The sequence below is a fragment of the Colletes gigas genome, unplaced genomic scaffold (assembly GCF_013123115.1).
Source record: "Colletes gigas isolate AHSC1104 unplaced genomic scaffold, ASM1312311v1 Colletes_gigas_Sc00017, whole genome shotgun sequence".
Lineage (NCBI taxonomy): Eukaryota > Metazoa > Arthropoda > Insecta > Hymenoptera > Colletidae > Colletes > Colletes gigas.
The window spans coordinates 4928392-4945991 of record NW_025106646.1 but is presented as its reverse complement, the minus strand read 5'-3'; the positions used below and the strand labels follow the sequence as shown (position 1 = coordinate 4945991).

At 38.9% G+C, this 17600-nt stretch overlaps 1 protein-coding gene across 2 annotated transcripts in view; it reads left to right on the top strand.

The window, feature by feature from the left end:
* LOC122400385 (semaphorin-1A-like) overlaps positions 1-17600 on the top strand; it is a 502715-nt gene that overhangs the window by 40686 nt on the left and 444429 nt on the right. For both annotated transcript variants that reach the window (XM_043401831.1, XM_043401830.1), the window contains exon 2: positions 8213-8392. In XM_043401831.1, coding sequence (XP_043257766.1) covers positions 8296-8392 — 97 coding nt within the window. In that variant the 5' untranslated portion in view covers positions 8213-8295. The remainder of the gene's footprint in view (positions 1-8212; positions 8393-17600) is intronic.

Sequence of the window (17600 nt, the reverse complement as noted above, 5' to 3'; positions counted from 1 at the left end):
TTGGCCAAACAGCCTGTATAATCTGCAAATACACTTTAGTCACTTCATTTTTATTTTTATTTTTATATTTATATTTGCATTGATCTTTGCTAATTCAGGTTACTTTCAGAATATACATGGATCGGATATTTAATTTTAAAAATCGAAAGGATTCAGAGGTTTTGTTTAAAAAGTGGTTAAATATTCCACTACGTTTATCGAATTTGATAAGTTATATTTTAAATATTCCTTCATTTTAGATCGTAATGTACTTATGTTCTTGAAGAATATCCAAGAAAGAAAGGGTCTAAATCGTGGAACGCTAATTGGCTTGTAATAAGTCTATTAAGCACTTGGGGTTTATACCGGCGCTTGTTAAATTTTTTTTCTTCCTCGACCCTTTTTCATAAGACCAAATTATTAACGATTACCAGTTTTATAAAATCTATACTACGAACGCGGGGCAACGAGTATTTTAAAAATTAAAGGATCGCTCCTGATAAATAATAAAACAGAGAAAACCATATTTTATATTTTTCAAAATCGATTACGCCTCCAAAGACTTTTAACGCAATATTATCGGAGGACCGTTAAAAGGATATCACGCTTTTCGCTCCTGAGAACGCGTAGAAATTTTGTAGATTTTTTTCAAACGTTTTTGACATTGCACCGACTCTTTCGAGCGTCGCGGTGTAGATGGTCGTAAACACGTCGACGAGTCGTCGGGGATAGCCCAACCGCGTGGGCGTATGTATCGCGGATTCATGGCCGATATATTCATAGAATAAGTATTGTTCCGGGGTCGTGTGGAAGGGAAATAAAAATGGATCGCCTCGGTGCAGTGAACTTTTGATGCGCGCGTCAGACTTTGTCGATTTATCGACGCGATAAATTTGCGATAGACTCGTAGGAATGTGTTCTCGATACGATTGGCGGTGTAAACGCACCGCTAAAAATAGAAAAGTTGAGGTGTTGCGCAGGTACGAAAGGGCGAGGGCGAGGGGAGGAGGGAGGGGGGCGGAGAGGGAAAAAGTAGCAAAAAGGATGGGAAAGAAAGAGCCGGGTATAGGTGAACGCCTCTTTGAAAGGCGCGTTGGTACGAAACAAACGATCACGGTAGAAAATCGTCGAGGATTTCACCAGGCTGGAAATCGCGAGCAAGACGAGAGCGCGCGCGCCTACTGTTTTTGCTTTGATCCTCGGCTCGTTGAACGGTGAGCGATCGGCCTAGAATTATCCACGGTCCGAGCAGCCATGTCGGTCTCGCGGCCGTTGCTATTGCTGCTGTTGCTTTTACTCGACCACTGTACGCACAAAGCGCATGGATAATTAGACGGGGCGTGCTGGTGTTGCCCGCGAATCCACTCCTGTGCCACCTGGTTCTTTTTCTCTCGACGACGCCACGTGAATTTTCTCTTATTTCCCAGCTCTGGAACGCGCCAATCGGTTATAGATAACGCCAATAATGCAGCCCCAGAGATCGTATCGCACCTGAATTACGTTTAATCCTCGTTTCGAAACCGCGCTCGTGGCTACTATTTTCGTCGCCATTGCGATCCCGGGCGGCCTGTTGTAGAACAGTGCACGCCATCTTTGTTTTTCGAGAGGTTACGCCACCCGGTAGCTGCAACGAAAGATTTAGGAATTACCTCCTTGCAATTTTACTGTACTATTGAGTATCATAGCGTTTTAACGAAATCAATTATTGACGAACGACTCGTTTCTTGGATCGATGGCTCCTCGACACGGGATTGTAAAATGACGCGGGTTCGAGAAGGACAATTTTGTTCGTTCTCGAATGTCGTATGTTCGATTACTTTGACACGACGAAAGTACTGGTTCAGCTTCTACGTGTCGTCGTCGGGTAAATGTTCTCTCGCTCTGTGGGGGTCTGTTTGCCTGATTTTACAATCTCTGCTCCTCCGTTTGGTTTTTTCTTTTCGAGCGAAGACGGCGATCCGATGGGGAAAATTAAATTGATCTTTTTATCAGGGCGAGGTTTTCCGAAGCGATCGAGGGAGCAGTAGCTGGGCGGGTCGTAACGACGCGATGGCTCGTGACTTGTCTGACGTAAGAGAAAGTCTCGTTTCGTTGCAGCTACCACGGGGAATCGGAAACCGACGGTGACGATGCTGGAGGGAAGTGACTCTCGATCTACAGCTCGTCTCGTACCTTGAAAGTAGGGCGAGCCACGCCTAAGAGCGGCTCGCTGGATGCGTACCTTGGCGAACACTTTGTCCGTGTTGCGCTGCGCGTTTCACCGGTTTTCGAGAGTTCCCCCGGGAACGCGTGCAACGTTTTCGGTGAATTTATTATCGCGCCTCGCTAAAAACTCCCCGGGCTGCAACCAACGGGAACTCGCGAACGAAATTGTCCACATTTTTAAATAGTTACGAAATAACAAGACTCTTTTTACCAACGTTTTTTATACTACCGACAAATTATAAAATGATGCGTATTTCCTGAAATTTTTGTTCGTTAGGAAATGGAGGTATTTCAAGTACTTTAAGTTTACTTAACGCTGGGTCCAAACTATTTTTCCTAAGGAAAGGAATTATCTCTTATCTAAATATCTTAGATATTTTTATATCAAGTATAGAATAAAAGATATTTATTTTTTCATGGAAATTGATATATTCTCTGGGTAATTTATAATAATAAACAGATAATATTAAGATGTCAATGATTTGCAAATTGATTCGCGGGACAGTAAAACAACACCTCCATGGTAAATTTATTTTTACTTGTGTTTATGTGTGCCAATATTGACTTGACTGCCAATATTGTCCCTGTGCATCGATTAAACGTAACCAATCCAAACGAGTAAGAAAAAACTAAATAAATTAATATCAATGGGTGGTCTATACAGGGTGTTCGGTCACCTCTGGGAAAAATTTGAATGGCAGCTTCTAGAGACCAAAATAAGATGAAAATCAAGAATACCAATTTGTTGATTATGGCTTCGTTAACAAGTTATTAACGTTTAAAGTTCCATACTGACCGGAAAATTTTTCGGCGAAATTAAAAAATTTCAGATCATTTAAAAAAAATTATTTTCAGTTGCGGGGATTAATTACAATAATTTTTGGTGAATAGACATATCCCCGAAAGCCTACGCACTTTCGAGAAAAAAATTCAATAAGTGCAGAAATTTGTCGGCAAAATTAAAATATTTCAAATTGTTCTAAAAAAATTATTTTTGGTTATGGGGGTCAATTACAATCATTTTTGGTGAATACACATATCTCTGAAATCCTACGTACTTTCGAAAAAAAAAATTTCTTACTGAAAATCTAATGTGAGGCCAAAAATGCTTCTCGGAAATTTGATGCATATGTTGGAAACATCATAACTTCTGAACGGATAGGACGATTTTAATAGTTCAAAATGCAAACAACGCATATTTATGTGAAGAATATGTAGAAATTCTAAAAATACTGGAAAACTTGTTACTTGACACCGTAAAATGAAAAAAACCCCATAAAAGTTGTCAAATTTTCAAACGACTATAAGTCCTACAATAGTAGGCGTATCTCATTGAAATTTAGTTTGGAAGTAGAGCTAATGGATAGTTAGAAAAAAGTACTAGATAACATTTTTGTATATTGCCAACCGAATTTATTAAGAATAAAAAACGAATTTTTAAGAAAAATCGACAAGGAGAAAGTGCTAAAATTTTTTAAAAAATTTTAAATCATTCTGGAAAAATTATTTTCAGTTGCAGGGGTCAATTACAATCATTTTTGGTGAATAGTCATACCCCAAAAGTCCCACGCATTTTCGAGAAAAAAATTCGTGTACATGGACGAATTTTATTAATAATTTGTAATAATAATTTTTTTAATAACTTTTTAACGAAACCTCAATCAATAAATTGGTATTCTTAATTTTCGTCTTATTTTGGCCTCTAGAATCTCTCATTAAAATTTTTCACAAGGGTGGCCGAACACATAAACATAGAAAATAAAAATCTGAAATGCAAAATGAAATTATTTCATTTTATGCCTTGGTTTATCTAAATAAAAATATTTTATTCGCCAAAATTTAGCTTCTCATTTAAAATATTTTATACCAACCATGAAGCATCTATTATTCCAAATATTAGAATAAGTTTTTATCCTATTTTTTTTTATATTCATTAACAAAGTACTGGCCAGCACCACTCAAAAAGAATAATACTTCCAACTGACCTTATTTATGTTGCAACGTAATAGCGTATGAAATATTTCTTCTTAAAATTTTTTCCGGCTCTACTATCGTTATATTACTGTAGACAATAAAAAGCGCACACTCGGAAGCGTCATAATAAAGCCACCCACTAACGATTCTCGTTCACAAATTCCAATCCATTAGAATGACCAGTAATTGTTCGTCCAGCGACACGTAACATTTTTCCAATTTCCATTCGTATCGAAAATTTTTTTTATGTCTACGTATGAAACTAGAATATTAACGTTGTACACGTGTAATACAATCTGACTTTAAGGACTCGTCTATCGTATGACTGTAACTTTTAAACGTTTAAAACTATCTCTAATAGTTAATGGTAGGATTTGTTTGATATAATTTTTACGATACATTTGTTCTGAAAAATAATTACGTGAGTATTATCCTTATCTGCTCGTTTCCGTAACCCGTCCGTTTGATTTCATTTCATTTCTATGTAGGTACAAGATAAGAGACATTACTGAGATATTTAAATATTTAGCAAACATTAGTTTTCCAGATGTTTGAGACGATAAAAGAGAGTGGTAGTTTGTGTGTCACGCGAATTAGCCAAATTCGCTTGGCACAGTTTCAGCTTGCGAAAAGAGCACGACGCAGATCCTTTATCGAAACGAGGAAAAACAGGCGATAAAACATGGTTTATAGAGGTGAAATCATCGGTCTAAACGAGGGTGACGTCCATTAATCATTTAGAACGTTGATCGGCACTCAGGAAAAGTAGTGTCTATTAGGGATGTCCCATTATTCAGAAAAGGGTGAATAAATATTTCGATTCATTCGAAAAACTTGACTCGCGTATTCCAATTTCAAATCATTCGAACAGAACTCAAAACTAATAATTGTTCTGTCGATTCAAGTAATTTTTAAAATATAATTTACAAATGCAAAAATTTCATTAATTCCTAGTAAGTAATATCTTCACCCACATTTCAAAATGAAAAGCGACAGTGAAGTCAGCGATATTATGTTCGAGGACATCTCCCTAAAAGTATTTCGTCCGCGAAAGCTAAAAAAGCCCTCTAACTCGAAAGTGCAAAGTTTGCTGCGAGGAGCAAAAAAAAAAAAACTCAACGAAACTACTTGGAAATGCAACAAACGTCTCGTTCCGTTCCACTTTAAATTTTATCATTTACGTACAAAATTATTAATACGCGTCTGTCGAGAATTTACATAGAAATGACTTTTTGGCGCGAAACCTTGTTACGAATTTACTACCGTTTGGTTACGTCCATGGATCAATTCCATATTAATTCTCTAAACATCGGTGCACCAAAACTTTTATACGTTTCATCGTGCTGGCTATTTTTCTATCTGGAATCACGGTTAAATAGTATTTGAGACTCTCGATCTTTACGTTCGAGCGAATAAATCTAATTATACTAATACGATTTGAATGAGACGAGAGTTAGAAGAGAAGGCATGGTTATCGATTCGTTTCGCGGATCGACGTTGAATCCTTCCACGCATTTCGAGGCGCGACACGAACAACGACAATGGTAAACGACGGCTGCGACGACGAGGCTGAATTTTAAGCGTCCGGGACGCGCGGAAGGCGAGCGGAATTAAGTTCTACGTTTTGCGCGCGTTGAAGATGCCGGCAGGGTGGTTAGCCCGACGTTAGATATTCAGTCCGATTCGACTATGGCCTTTATGTACGTGTACATCCGATTTTCCACCTAATCGCGAGCGTATTCGAAGTCATAGCGGTAGTCTGCTGCGAAACAGGCGGACAAATAGAAGCTCCAGCTGGCGACCTCTCTGCATAATGCATACCATCGTCGTCGCACTCGTTCTGCACGGCTCGACGGTGTCCTGCGTTCTCTTCGTTAGTCTTTTATCTTACCTGGTACCTTCTTGACTATCCTCTTTCTTCTGTGCGTCCCTATCTCGTTCTGGCAAACTGTGGCGAGCCTGTGCAAGAAATCGCGCGTGTATTAGTTCTCCGCGAAAAACGAACAGAAGAGACGCTTCTGCTTCTACTTGCGTCCCGCTTGTTAAGAACTGGAGAGATTTCTGAAATGTCTGCATCTTTAACGCGATCACGCGCGAAACTTTTTCCTCGTCCGGCGAGAAACGGCTTCCCAGGACCCTTGGAACGTCGTCGAATGCAACAAACTGGTACTCGAATTCTGAGAAATGTATTGTGCGTTCACGAGAAGGTGGCTAGCAAAAGGAATGCGGGTTCGATTGGTTCCCCACTCTGGGTGGGCGGAGTTAACGAAGCATTGGCCCCTCTACCGTCTCGCTAGCCAACTTCTCGCGGACGCACAATAGGTGGTTTCAACCGATAGACCCGATAGACGCTAATCAATTTGATACAGCAAGGAACAAAGCGATAATTGCTGACATCGTCAAGTTTTTTCTATAGTGAGACACTCATATGTGGCGATAGGTGATACGGTTTGAGGAGTTGCATATTATACGCGATTCTATTCAGGATGTAATTACTCACACCGTAATGTAATTCGACTTTATTCCGATGCGTCGACTCAGTTCGATCTTCTTTCAATAGACGCTGAACAATTGAAACGGAACAGAGGAATGCAGTGACAATAGCTTGTTAATTATCATCTAAGCATGTTTTTTTATAGTGAAATTCTGTGCCAAACGTCAGGTGACTGTTCTTCAAGATAGCATTTTTAATGATCATTGAAATAGCTATTACAATAACTAACACCTTAGTGCAATTCAATGCTGTAATAAATGTGTTTGACAGACGCTAAATAACTTAACACTTTTGAAGTTTTCGTATATTATTTGATAAGTTGCATTTTAAACAAGATTCATGCATGAAAGGACAATGTTAAGTCATAGAGGGGTTTACTGACCCAAGAGCGTACAGCATATGCTATACACCGTTGGAAAGGTCTCGCCAAGGCGAATCGACTGATACCATTTTTAACTTCGATATCAGATGGGATAATGTCGAAAAATGGCCTCAAAGTTCGAGATTTTGCGGTTTTGAACAAAAGAAACCGGTAGTAAAAGCCCATCCGTTCCGAGGGACCTCGGGTAGGCACCTGAGGAAAAACCGAGGGGTGTAAGCGATACTCTAGCAGATTGGGACGGCAAATGTGCCCCACCACCTTCATTTCAGTGCCGTGTTGGGCCTGCGTTTGCCGCATGGGCCCCGTTCCAAATGCCCACGGCGAAATCGCCAATGGATCAGTTGTTTTTCATGAACATAATATATTCATGATAGACGATTCGCAGGTATGAGTTGGGAATGTGCAGGTTAGTATTCAGTATTCACATCATTATGTTTCGTTCAATCAATAAAATGTCACTCCATTCACTATTGTAAGTGACGCATTAGTCTGAATACTAACCTGCACATTCTCAACTTATACCTTGCGAATTGTATACCATGAATATATTATGTTCATGAAAAACAACTGATCCATTGGCGATTTCGCCGTGGGCATTTGGAACGGGGCCCATGCGGCAAACGCAGGCCCAACACGGCACTGAAATGAAGGTGGTGGGGCACATTTGCCGTCCCAATCTGCTAGAGTATCGCTTACACCCCTCGGTTTTTCCTCAGGTGCCTACCCGAGGTCCCTCGGGCCGGATGGGCTTTTACTACCGGTTTCTTTTGTTCAAAACCGCAAAATCTCGAACTTTGAGGCCATTTTTCGACATTATCCCATCTGATATCGAAGTTAAAAATGGTATCAGTCGATTCGCCTTGGCGAGACCTTTCCAACGGTGTATAGCATATGCTGTACGCTCTTGGGTCAGTAAACCCCTCTATGACTTAACATTGTCCTTTCTTCTGTCAGTGAGAAGTAAATTCTTCTGATAATTGGAATGTCGTGGGGTGTTGAATTCTCCATATAATAACTGATATAGCGTGTAATTGCGGTGAAGTCTAAGAAATTGTATGGTGGTGACATCAGAGCTACCGAGAGAAATTTTATTAAGGATTGCAGTTACATAATTTTGTACGACTGTACACGTCGAAGGGTCAATTGCAATTTATTGATGGTAATTTTATTTTTTTCAGGAATGACGATCGGAGCGGCGATGACGAGGATCGACAGCTACCGCTGATTCATAAGATACCCTGCAGGGCCATTCGCATCCAAAATGAGCACATCGCTGCGAATTTTGGCGCTAATCAGCTTAGCTGCGCAGAACGTGGCTTGGCCGCAAGATCCCGTTCCTAGGCTGCACGTCAAACACCGTGAGTAACGATCAAAGCAAAAATATTGCATTACGCTGACCTGTGCGCGATACGTAGAGTGTTCCTAAACTATTTGACGCAACTTTGCTGACGTGTGTTTTACTAACGGAATTATTTAATGAAACAATCTCGGATAAACGATCATTTCCTTTCACTGTTACCTTCAGAATACACATGTTGGATCTGTAAATATTTACACAATAGATATCGAATAATGACACTGAAGATAGTACAGTTTATCAATCAAGGAGACGAATTTATTTTTTATAAAGAGTCCACTCCAAACAATTCCATATATGTCTAACATTAATTAGTCTAGGGACACTCTGTACAAAAGAATTAATTTCTAGATATTAGTAAATTGTTTCATAATTTTCGAAGAAATAGGTTTAAGAATTGAAGACTTTTTGTTTGAATAGATTTGTTTCAAACTATTCCAACTTCGTCAAAACAAGTCGTATAGCAATCTTTCAAACATTTAACAAATTTATTAAAAACCCCCTTAGAAATTAATTTAAAAAATTATGACCTAACGATCATAAGTGTTGGAACTTATAGTAACGCAAAATGAAATCCATAGAACATTTTTGCCTTTATTTTTTGGTTCTGATTAAAATACATAATGAAGTTTTAAATTACATGTTCTTTACAACAGAAAATACTCAATACAGCAAAATTGATTATAGATCCAGAATAAATTTTGAAACATTTTTCATTATTATTCCTTACAGAACGTTTCTCGTTCAATGTGGAATAAAACAGCAAAAAGACTTGAAACATCAACTTTTAAGGAGGTCATTGTAAAAGGAAAGTTTTAATCTTTAAATTTACGGTAGTTTTAGTTGCGTAAAAAATGTTTTGAACTTTTGGGAGCCGTTTGAATTTAAAACATATTTTAGACTAAAGCCGTCGTCGCGTTCTCACCCGGTTTCTAGCGTGAAAGAATCTTCGAGCAAATTCAACTTGGCAATAGGAAAATGGAGGATTCAACCCAGGAAGATCATTGTACGACTTGTTTTCACAAGGTTACGATAGTTCTAAGTATAATATCAAGTAATATATTTTTTTGCCTCCTCGAAAGACTCATTTACGTCATTTAAAATAATTTTGTACCTTTCTCGTACTCTTGTAGAAAAGCTTTTGCCCTACAAGCGGGGAATTACAATGTGTTTTTAAGACGTACGAACACGTTCAACATTAACGTGCCTTATTTTAACCATGAAATCATTTTCTCGGTAAAACGTACGTCCCATGATAACTGGCTTCGCGAACGTTGAGAAATCCGTGTTTTTACCGCGCGGATATCAATCTTTATTCGTTAGATTAAGGTCTCGACGTTCGATCATTAGGCCCCGCTAAGTCAAGCTCTATACACTTACGTACGGAAAATTATACTGTTGTTAACTTTTTCCAACGGTAATTTGTTCCATTTAGAAAGCGAGCCGTGTCACGAGACAAAAAGACACTCGTGTCCCGAGATGAAAGAAATCGAAGAAATTTTCAGCGTCGCGCATTTTTGCACCGTCACTTAATGATAATGTGTCACTAAATTCGGTTCGTCGTTGGCTTTCGCGTGAGAGAATTTAATAAAACGGGGACACGTTCCCGCCATGCTATTTTATAGATGTATTGGATTACCAAATTGCTTCTGGCTGAGCGTTTTAGAACATATGCGAACATTGAATTAAGATTAATACAATTAGTCGATCGAGAGCTAGCAGCCACATTTTATGCAACCGCGTATTCATTTTACTCGATTAACTTTGATACTCGACATAGCTGTCGAATAATCGCGTTGCATTTACTCATATCCATTGAAACGTTCAATTCTTTGTTAACATTTTCGTTTATAATACTGCGCATTAAAAAGTAATTTATTCTGAAATTGGCCAAATATTACAAAGAACCCTAATTGCATGTAAAATTCCAAATGTCTGTCATTAGAAATTCTATAATAAGTACACAATTATCGAATAATTTGATCGTTGACGCTTTAATTTCAAAGCATTTCTGGAAAACTGCCAGTCGACGTGCTGAACGTTTATCGAGGTAAAAATCTGTACTTTTAACGAGGAGTTGCTTCGTTCCGATGATTCCATGACGTCGAACTGCACGAAGTTAATTTCGTCGATTAATGGCTGCGTTTCCTGCTCTTGGAGGTCCATTGAATTCGTTCCGCTTCATTACTGTATGATACGCGACAGACTATGGGGAACAATACGGCACATTTCACGCCAAGTTTGATAAGAAAAGGTAACCCCGAACTTGATTTATTCGTCTCCTTTGTTCCATCGGCCATCTTTCGTACCCGAGGATCTAATCTTCGCGGGTGAACAAGTACTTGATAACGATAATCGTCGTTGAATTGATAGAAATTGAAATTTGGTGGGCGCCAAGGTTGATTTTCCATGAAATTAGAACCGTGGCACACTTTGAGCCACACGGGCTTTACCAAAATTACTCGATCCCAGCCACTCAAAGGGTTTACGTTAAATAAGCTTCTTGAAAGTTTTCCGAAGCAAGGAACAGTGAATTCGCCTCTGTTGTTAAACGTCTAATCGCTAGCCTGCATTACTCTACGAGATAACGACAACCGCCATTGGATCGACGGTTATAAAATTTATTCAGCATGCGTTTCAAGACTGATTTTTCGCGTCGACGTTGAAATGGTGGAACTCTTTCGGTTCCGTTATTTGCACGGTAGCTTGCTCGGGAACAATAACGCGCTGTTTCGCGGGAATTCGCCGATAAGGAAAAAGTTAGTTCGTTTCACGGTCGTTTCGACTCGTTTTCACGCTGCGCGCCTTCGCGAGGGAAATGTAATTTCCTTCGGGGCGTAGGAGGTGGCAAGATAAAGAAACGCGGCGATAGAAAAGGCGAGGTCCGCGCTGGAGTTCGAAGTACAGTATTGTCTCGTTATAAGTCGTCGTTCGTATCTCGCTGTAAGCAATCTCTCCATCCGCTCCACCTTTTTCGTACTTCACGTGGATGGTATTCTATGCCTGGAAAACAGGACGTGATAATGTTCTTTCTCACTTCGACCATGATGGTGTTTGAAAGGATGGAACAATCCTCCTTTTTACGATCTTTCAAGCCATCATGACCAAAGTGAAGGAAAACATTGTCACGTTTCATTTTCTGAAACAGGATATCGTAAACGAACAGTCTGTCGCGCTCTCTCTGTCGCGTGAAGTACGAAAATAGTGGAGGGGATCGAGAGTGCTTATAGCGAGACACGAACGACGACTTATAACGAGACAATACTGTAAAACGATCTGTGTGAAACTGTTTGGTGTACACTTTTGCCTCGAAGAGGTCGGGAAAATGAAAGCTAGAGAGAGATAGAGAGGACTGTAGGACGCAGAGCAGTCGATGACGTATATACACGTCGGTTTAGTCGGTCTCTCCTCGACGCTGTCGGCCGTATTCCGTGGATTCAAAGGCATTTCCGCGCGACGTGAGCACCCTTTCGACCGCACCTGTGGATTTGGCCGTCGTCGTTTTGTCGTGCAGGTGCCTGGCGCTAAGCACAACACGGCGTATCGGGGCTGCATGTGCGCCAGGGATACGGGCCGGTCTCTCTGCCCCAGCCCAACCGTAGAGACCGGGATAAATGTCGACGGGTCCCGCAGAAAAAGGGAACGGAAGGAAAAAGGAGGAACAGCGAGGGAGCAGTACCGTAGGAAAGAACGAAGATAAATTAGACGTGGCCGGATAAAGATTTCTATTATTGGTAGTCGCTTTTTCCTCCCAGCTTGCGATGCAAGAATAGAAATCGGAACGAACTTCGAAAACCGGGGACAGAAAAATTTGCTCGAGCTCCTTTGTGAAATTTCGTACGAATTGTTAACCTCTTTGGAGACGAGAGGCGATCTTGGAACGCTTTCGAACGGACAGTAATTTCGAAAATAGCATCGTTCCATATATTAATCCAATTTTCCTGCAATTGAAAATTTTCACTGAGATTAACTCTTTGACATACGATTTAATAATTGTTCAAACGTATACTATTTAATTTTGTTTAAATTTGAAGAATGGCTACGAAAAAGAATAGATTTGTTTTACGAATACGTCGTGAATGTAAAAATATGTTCATTTTAATATACAGGGTGTTCGACCACCCCTGGGAAAAATTTTAATGGAAGATTCTAGAGGCCAAAATAAGGCGAAAATCAAGAATATCAATTTGTTGATAGAGACTTCGTTAAAAAGTTATTAACGTTTAAAGTTCTGCCTGTAGAACGGCAGTTTGTCCACCTACTCAAATTTTGTTCCCCAAAATGCGTAGGAATTCGGGGGTATGTCTATTCACCAAAGATGGTTGACTCCCATAACTGAAAATAATTTTTTCAGAATGATTTGAAGTTTTTTTTTCGCCGAAAAATTTAGGCACCTACTCGAATTTTTTTCTCGAAAATGCGTAGGATTTCTAGGATGTGTCTATCTACCAAAAATAATTGTAATCGACCTCCGCAACCGAAAATAATTTTTTCAGAACGGTTTGAAATTTTTTTTTCGTCGAAAAAAAGTCCACCTTATGAATTTTTTTCTCGAAAGTGGGTAGAATTGCGAGGGTATATGTCTTCACCAAAAATGATCGTAATCGATCACCGCAACCATAAATAATTATTTCAGAATGATTTGAATGTTTTTAATTTAATTTTTTAATAACTTTTTCACGAAGCCTCAGTCAAGAAATTCATATTGTTGATTTTCGTCTTATTTTGGTCTCTAGAATCTGCCATTAATATTTCTTTATAGGACTTGGCTACGAATGAGTGGCCTTTGTAACGAGTCAGATTCATGATTGTGCGGTAAGGGGTTAAAAAGAAGATATTTATTGAGTTACTTTGACTTGAGAGCGAGAGAGGGAGAGAGAGGCTGTGGTACGTGGAAATAGAATTTAGGGTAAAATGGAGTCGAAAGTGAGAGAATGATAAGAGGATAGAAGAATGGGGGCGAAGGTGCAAGCGAGAGTTCAGTGAGTTTAACGACCTTTGGAAATCCGTGGGTGAATCTGCCTCGAAGCTTTTGACACGGATCAAATATTGGCGTGTGTCGTGTCGATCGACGCGGCCACCGCGCTGGTCCGCTTTGGTAAATCCTATTGAGTATTCAATTACGCCGGGAACGGCGGGGTACATACGTAGTTGGCTGGCTCTAGCTCGAATGAAATTGGACGGTCGTGTGGCGTACAAACCTACGGCACGCGATCATGCGCTCCCCGTGCTTTTGGATGCTTCGGACCAATTGTCTACAAATTATGGAAATACGTTTGGCGGCGATGCGCCGGCACAGACAGAAGATAGATGAGATTTAGGATCTCACGGCCGTCCGGGACAGAATCAAACACCGACGAGGTGGCTCAGATGTGACCACTATGGACAAAATGATTGATCTATGTTTTCTTCTTAAGATATCTGTGCCACGTAACAGTCAGAACTGTTTTATACGATATTCATTGTACGTTAATTACTTGAAAGATAGTTTTTTGTCTAGGTGGAAATGAATATATGTTTACACTGTAATTATGATTGTGCATGTATTATATTATTTTTCTTCCGGAGGACTAATGATCCTAGAACTGCATATTAAACACGAGTAGAAACAAACGTGACAGACGTAGTTTTTTGGTTTTGAAGTAGAGTGAAAGCAGGTGTGTTGAAATCGAGGAATGTCACGTGAGTTTGACGTATTCCATCGAAACTGGACGAATTTAAATTGTACGAAACATAAAAATAGTTTTATGTTTTAGAGTGGAGATGATAAATCGATGGTACAGCGGAATATAAAAGTTAAATTATTTTATTATACTTTCTGAATACATACATATTTAACATTCTAATTCCGTTTTCGTTCTGCATCGTCTTGGGTGCTGGTTCATCAATGAATAAATTAAATAAAAGAATTGTTCTAGATTTCAAATTTGGGACCTGTTATACACTAATAGCTAGCATAATAATGACCTTTTCGCTTCGAAACGTTGGATCATTTTTACCGGATTCTGATAAGACTGTATTTGAAACTGCAACGATTTTTGTCCCGTGGAAATTTAGTTTTTACACCGTTTTAGCGAAGAATGATTGAAAATTTTCCTTAATTTTATAAAATTGTTATTTAAAACTCAGTCGTACGTTCCTACGATTCCGAAAAAGGGTCAAAACATCAATTAAAAAGAGAAACTTTGCAAACTCTTGCTGGTTGTATAGATTCCTTGTACACCCTGTGCGCGCGTATACAGGGTATTTCACCTAACTTGACCACCTTAAATATATCGCTTATTTTGTATGATAGAAAAAAAAGTCAAGGGGAGAAAGTATTCTGTTCGAAGGCGCCAATACGGTGAAGGATCGAATTTTTTTTTCAAGGTCATTTTTTTCGAGATTTCAAGGTCATCGTATTTTTTTTAAATGGGACCACATATTTTCGCTACAACAGTCTTATAGCTTATAAAAAGACGAATCCAACGATGTGCGATATGTTGACCTTCACGTGACCTTTAGCGAAGGAATTATGAAATGTTTGTCAGTAACTTCAGTACGCGTTCGGAGACGGTAAATGAAGGAATTTCAATTTCATTGAAACAGTCTTAAATTAAATGTTTATTTTAGAAGGTGTTCAAAATGTGCACCATGAACCTGGATACATTTTTGGAGGCGGTAAATAAATTCTTGCTGAACATTTTTCAGTTGTTCTACAGTAATTGATCTACATGCATGTAGAATCCTTTGTCGCATGTTTTCTGCTGTTGTGGGAATATCATTGTAAACTGTATTTTTTAGGTGCCCCCACAGAAAGAAATCAAGTGGCGTAAGATCCGGCGATCATAAAATCATTTCCACTTTTTCTGCTGTAGTGTACATGACCCGCTTCGGTCATTCCCCTCTTACAATAATAATGCTTGTAAACATACTTCAACCGTTGAAAGGAGAATATGAATATCTATTTATAAGCACCAGAAACAATTACACGGTACACTGTTTCAATGAAATTGAAATTCCTTCATTTACCGTCTCCGAACGCGTACTGAAGTTACTGACAAACATTTCATAATTCCTTCGCTAAAGGTCACGTGAAGGTCAACATATCGCACATCGTTGGATTCGTCTTTTTATAAGCTATAAGACTGTTGTAGCGAAAATATGTGGTCCCATTTAAAAAAAATACGATGACCTTGAAATCTCGAAAAAAATGACCTTGAAAAAAAAATTCGATCCTTCACCGTATTGGCGCCTTCGAACAGAATACTTTCTCCCCTTGACTTTTTTTTCTATCATACAAAATAAGCGATATATTTAAGGTGGTCAAGTTAGGTGAAATACCCTGTATAGAGTATATACGTTTGTAGCGCGAATCGAGTGCAATAATATGTCGGTATGTAGGTTAGCCATTGCATCGCAACGACGGAAGCCGTACACTTGACTGGCTTTTGTCAAGAGTAAGCTCGTTAGGACTTAGAAGAACTTTGTTAAGCTCCGAGAACGCGCGGTCGTCAACGGATCGGCCGACTGTGCACGTGTTGCAGTGGATGCACCGTTACACAGAAACTAGGTCTATAGCTACAGTTATAGCTGTTTTCCAATGGTCACGATCAGCAATCACCTCAACGAGTTTTGATCCGAGCGGCTTTGATATCCTTCCGCCGTGGAATAGACTCGCACGATGGAATCCCGAATTCGAGGAAACTTCGTTAAGAGGATCCACCGAAGCTGTCGACCGACGAACGAACATTTTTACTGTACGACTAAAGGATCGAACGTGGACGAGTTTCATCAAACTCTGGAAATACAGAGAAATATAGAGAATCCAGTTTAAAAATGGCCGGACAGTAAAACAACACCCCCCTGGTAAATTTATTTTTACTTATGTTTATGTGTGCCAATATTGACTCGACTCCCAATATTGTCTCTGTGTATCGATCCAACGTAGCCAATCCAAACGAGTAAAGAAAAAAACTAAATAAAAGTAATATCAATGTGTGCTCTATATAGGGTGTTCGGCCACCTCTGGGAAAAATTTTCATGGGTGATTCTAGAAGCCAAAATAAGACGAAAATCAAGAATACTAATTTGTTGATGGAGGCTTCGTTAAAAAGTTATTAACATTTACAGTTCCGCTCGTACTGAATTTTTTTCTAGAAAGTGGGTAGGATTTCGAGGGTATGTCTATTCACCAAAAATGCTTGTAAGTGACCCCTGTAACTAAATATAATTTTTTTGTTATGATTTGAAATTTTTTAATTTCGTCTAAAAATTTCAGTACCTACTCGAATTTTTTTCTCGAAATTGGGTAGGAATATGGGGTATGTCTATTCACAAAAAATGCTTGTAATTGATCCCTGTAACTAAATATAATTTTTTTGTTATGATTTGAAATTTTTCAATTTCGTCTAAAAATTTCAGTACCTACTCGAATTTTTTTCTCGAAAGTGGGTAGGATTTCAGGTGTATGTGTATTCACCAAAAATGATTGTAATCGAGCCCCGCAACTAAAAATAATTTTTTCAGAACAATTTGAAATTTTTTAATTTTGTCTACTTTGTCCACTTATTCGAATTTTTTTCTCGAAAATGCGTAGGATTTCGGAGGTATGTCTATTCATAAAGAATGATTGTAATTGACCCCTGCAACCGAAAATAATTTTTCCTGAATGATTTCAAATTTTTTTTTTTTCGTCGAAAAATGTAGGCATCTACTCCCTGTCGATTTTTCTTAAAAATTCGTTTTTCATTTTGAATTATTTTGGTTGGCGCTGTACGGAAAAGTTGTTTCATACTTTTTTGTAGCTACCCATGAGCTCTACTTCCATACTAAATTTCATTGAAATATGTTCACTATTGTAGAAGTTATGGACGTCTGAAGATTGGGTCAATTTTATGGGAATTTTTTTAATAACTTTTTAATGAAGCCTCAGTCAAGATATTGATATTCTTGATTTTCATCTTATTTTGGCCTCTAGAATCTCCCATTAAAATTTTTCCCAATGGTGGTTGAACATCCTGTATAAAAGCACGCAAAAGACAGTTTGATAATTATTTAAAATATTAATTTCTATGCCTAGAAGCGTAGGAAAATTCTTAACTGGATAGTGGATTTCTCAGAATTCTCAGATATTCGGCTTTTAATTTTCTAAGCTAAAGTTGCGTACACACGTGTGCAGTGGCTGATACGTTCAAAGTTCAACGTATCAATTTATTATAGATGACCTC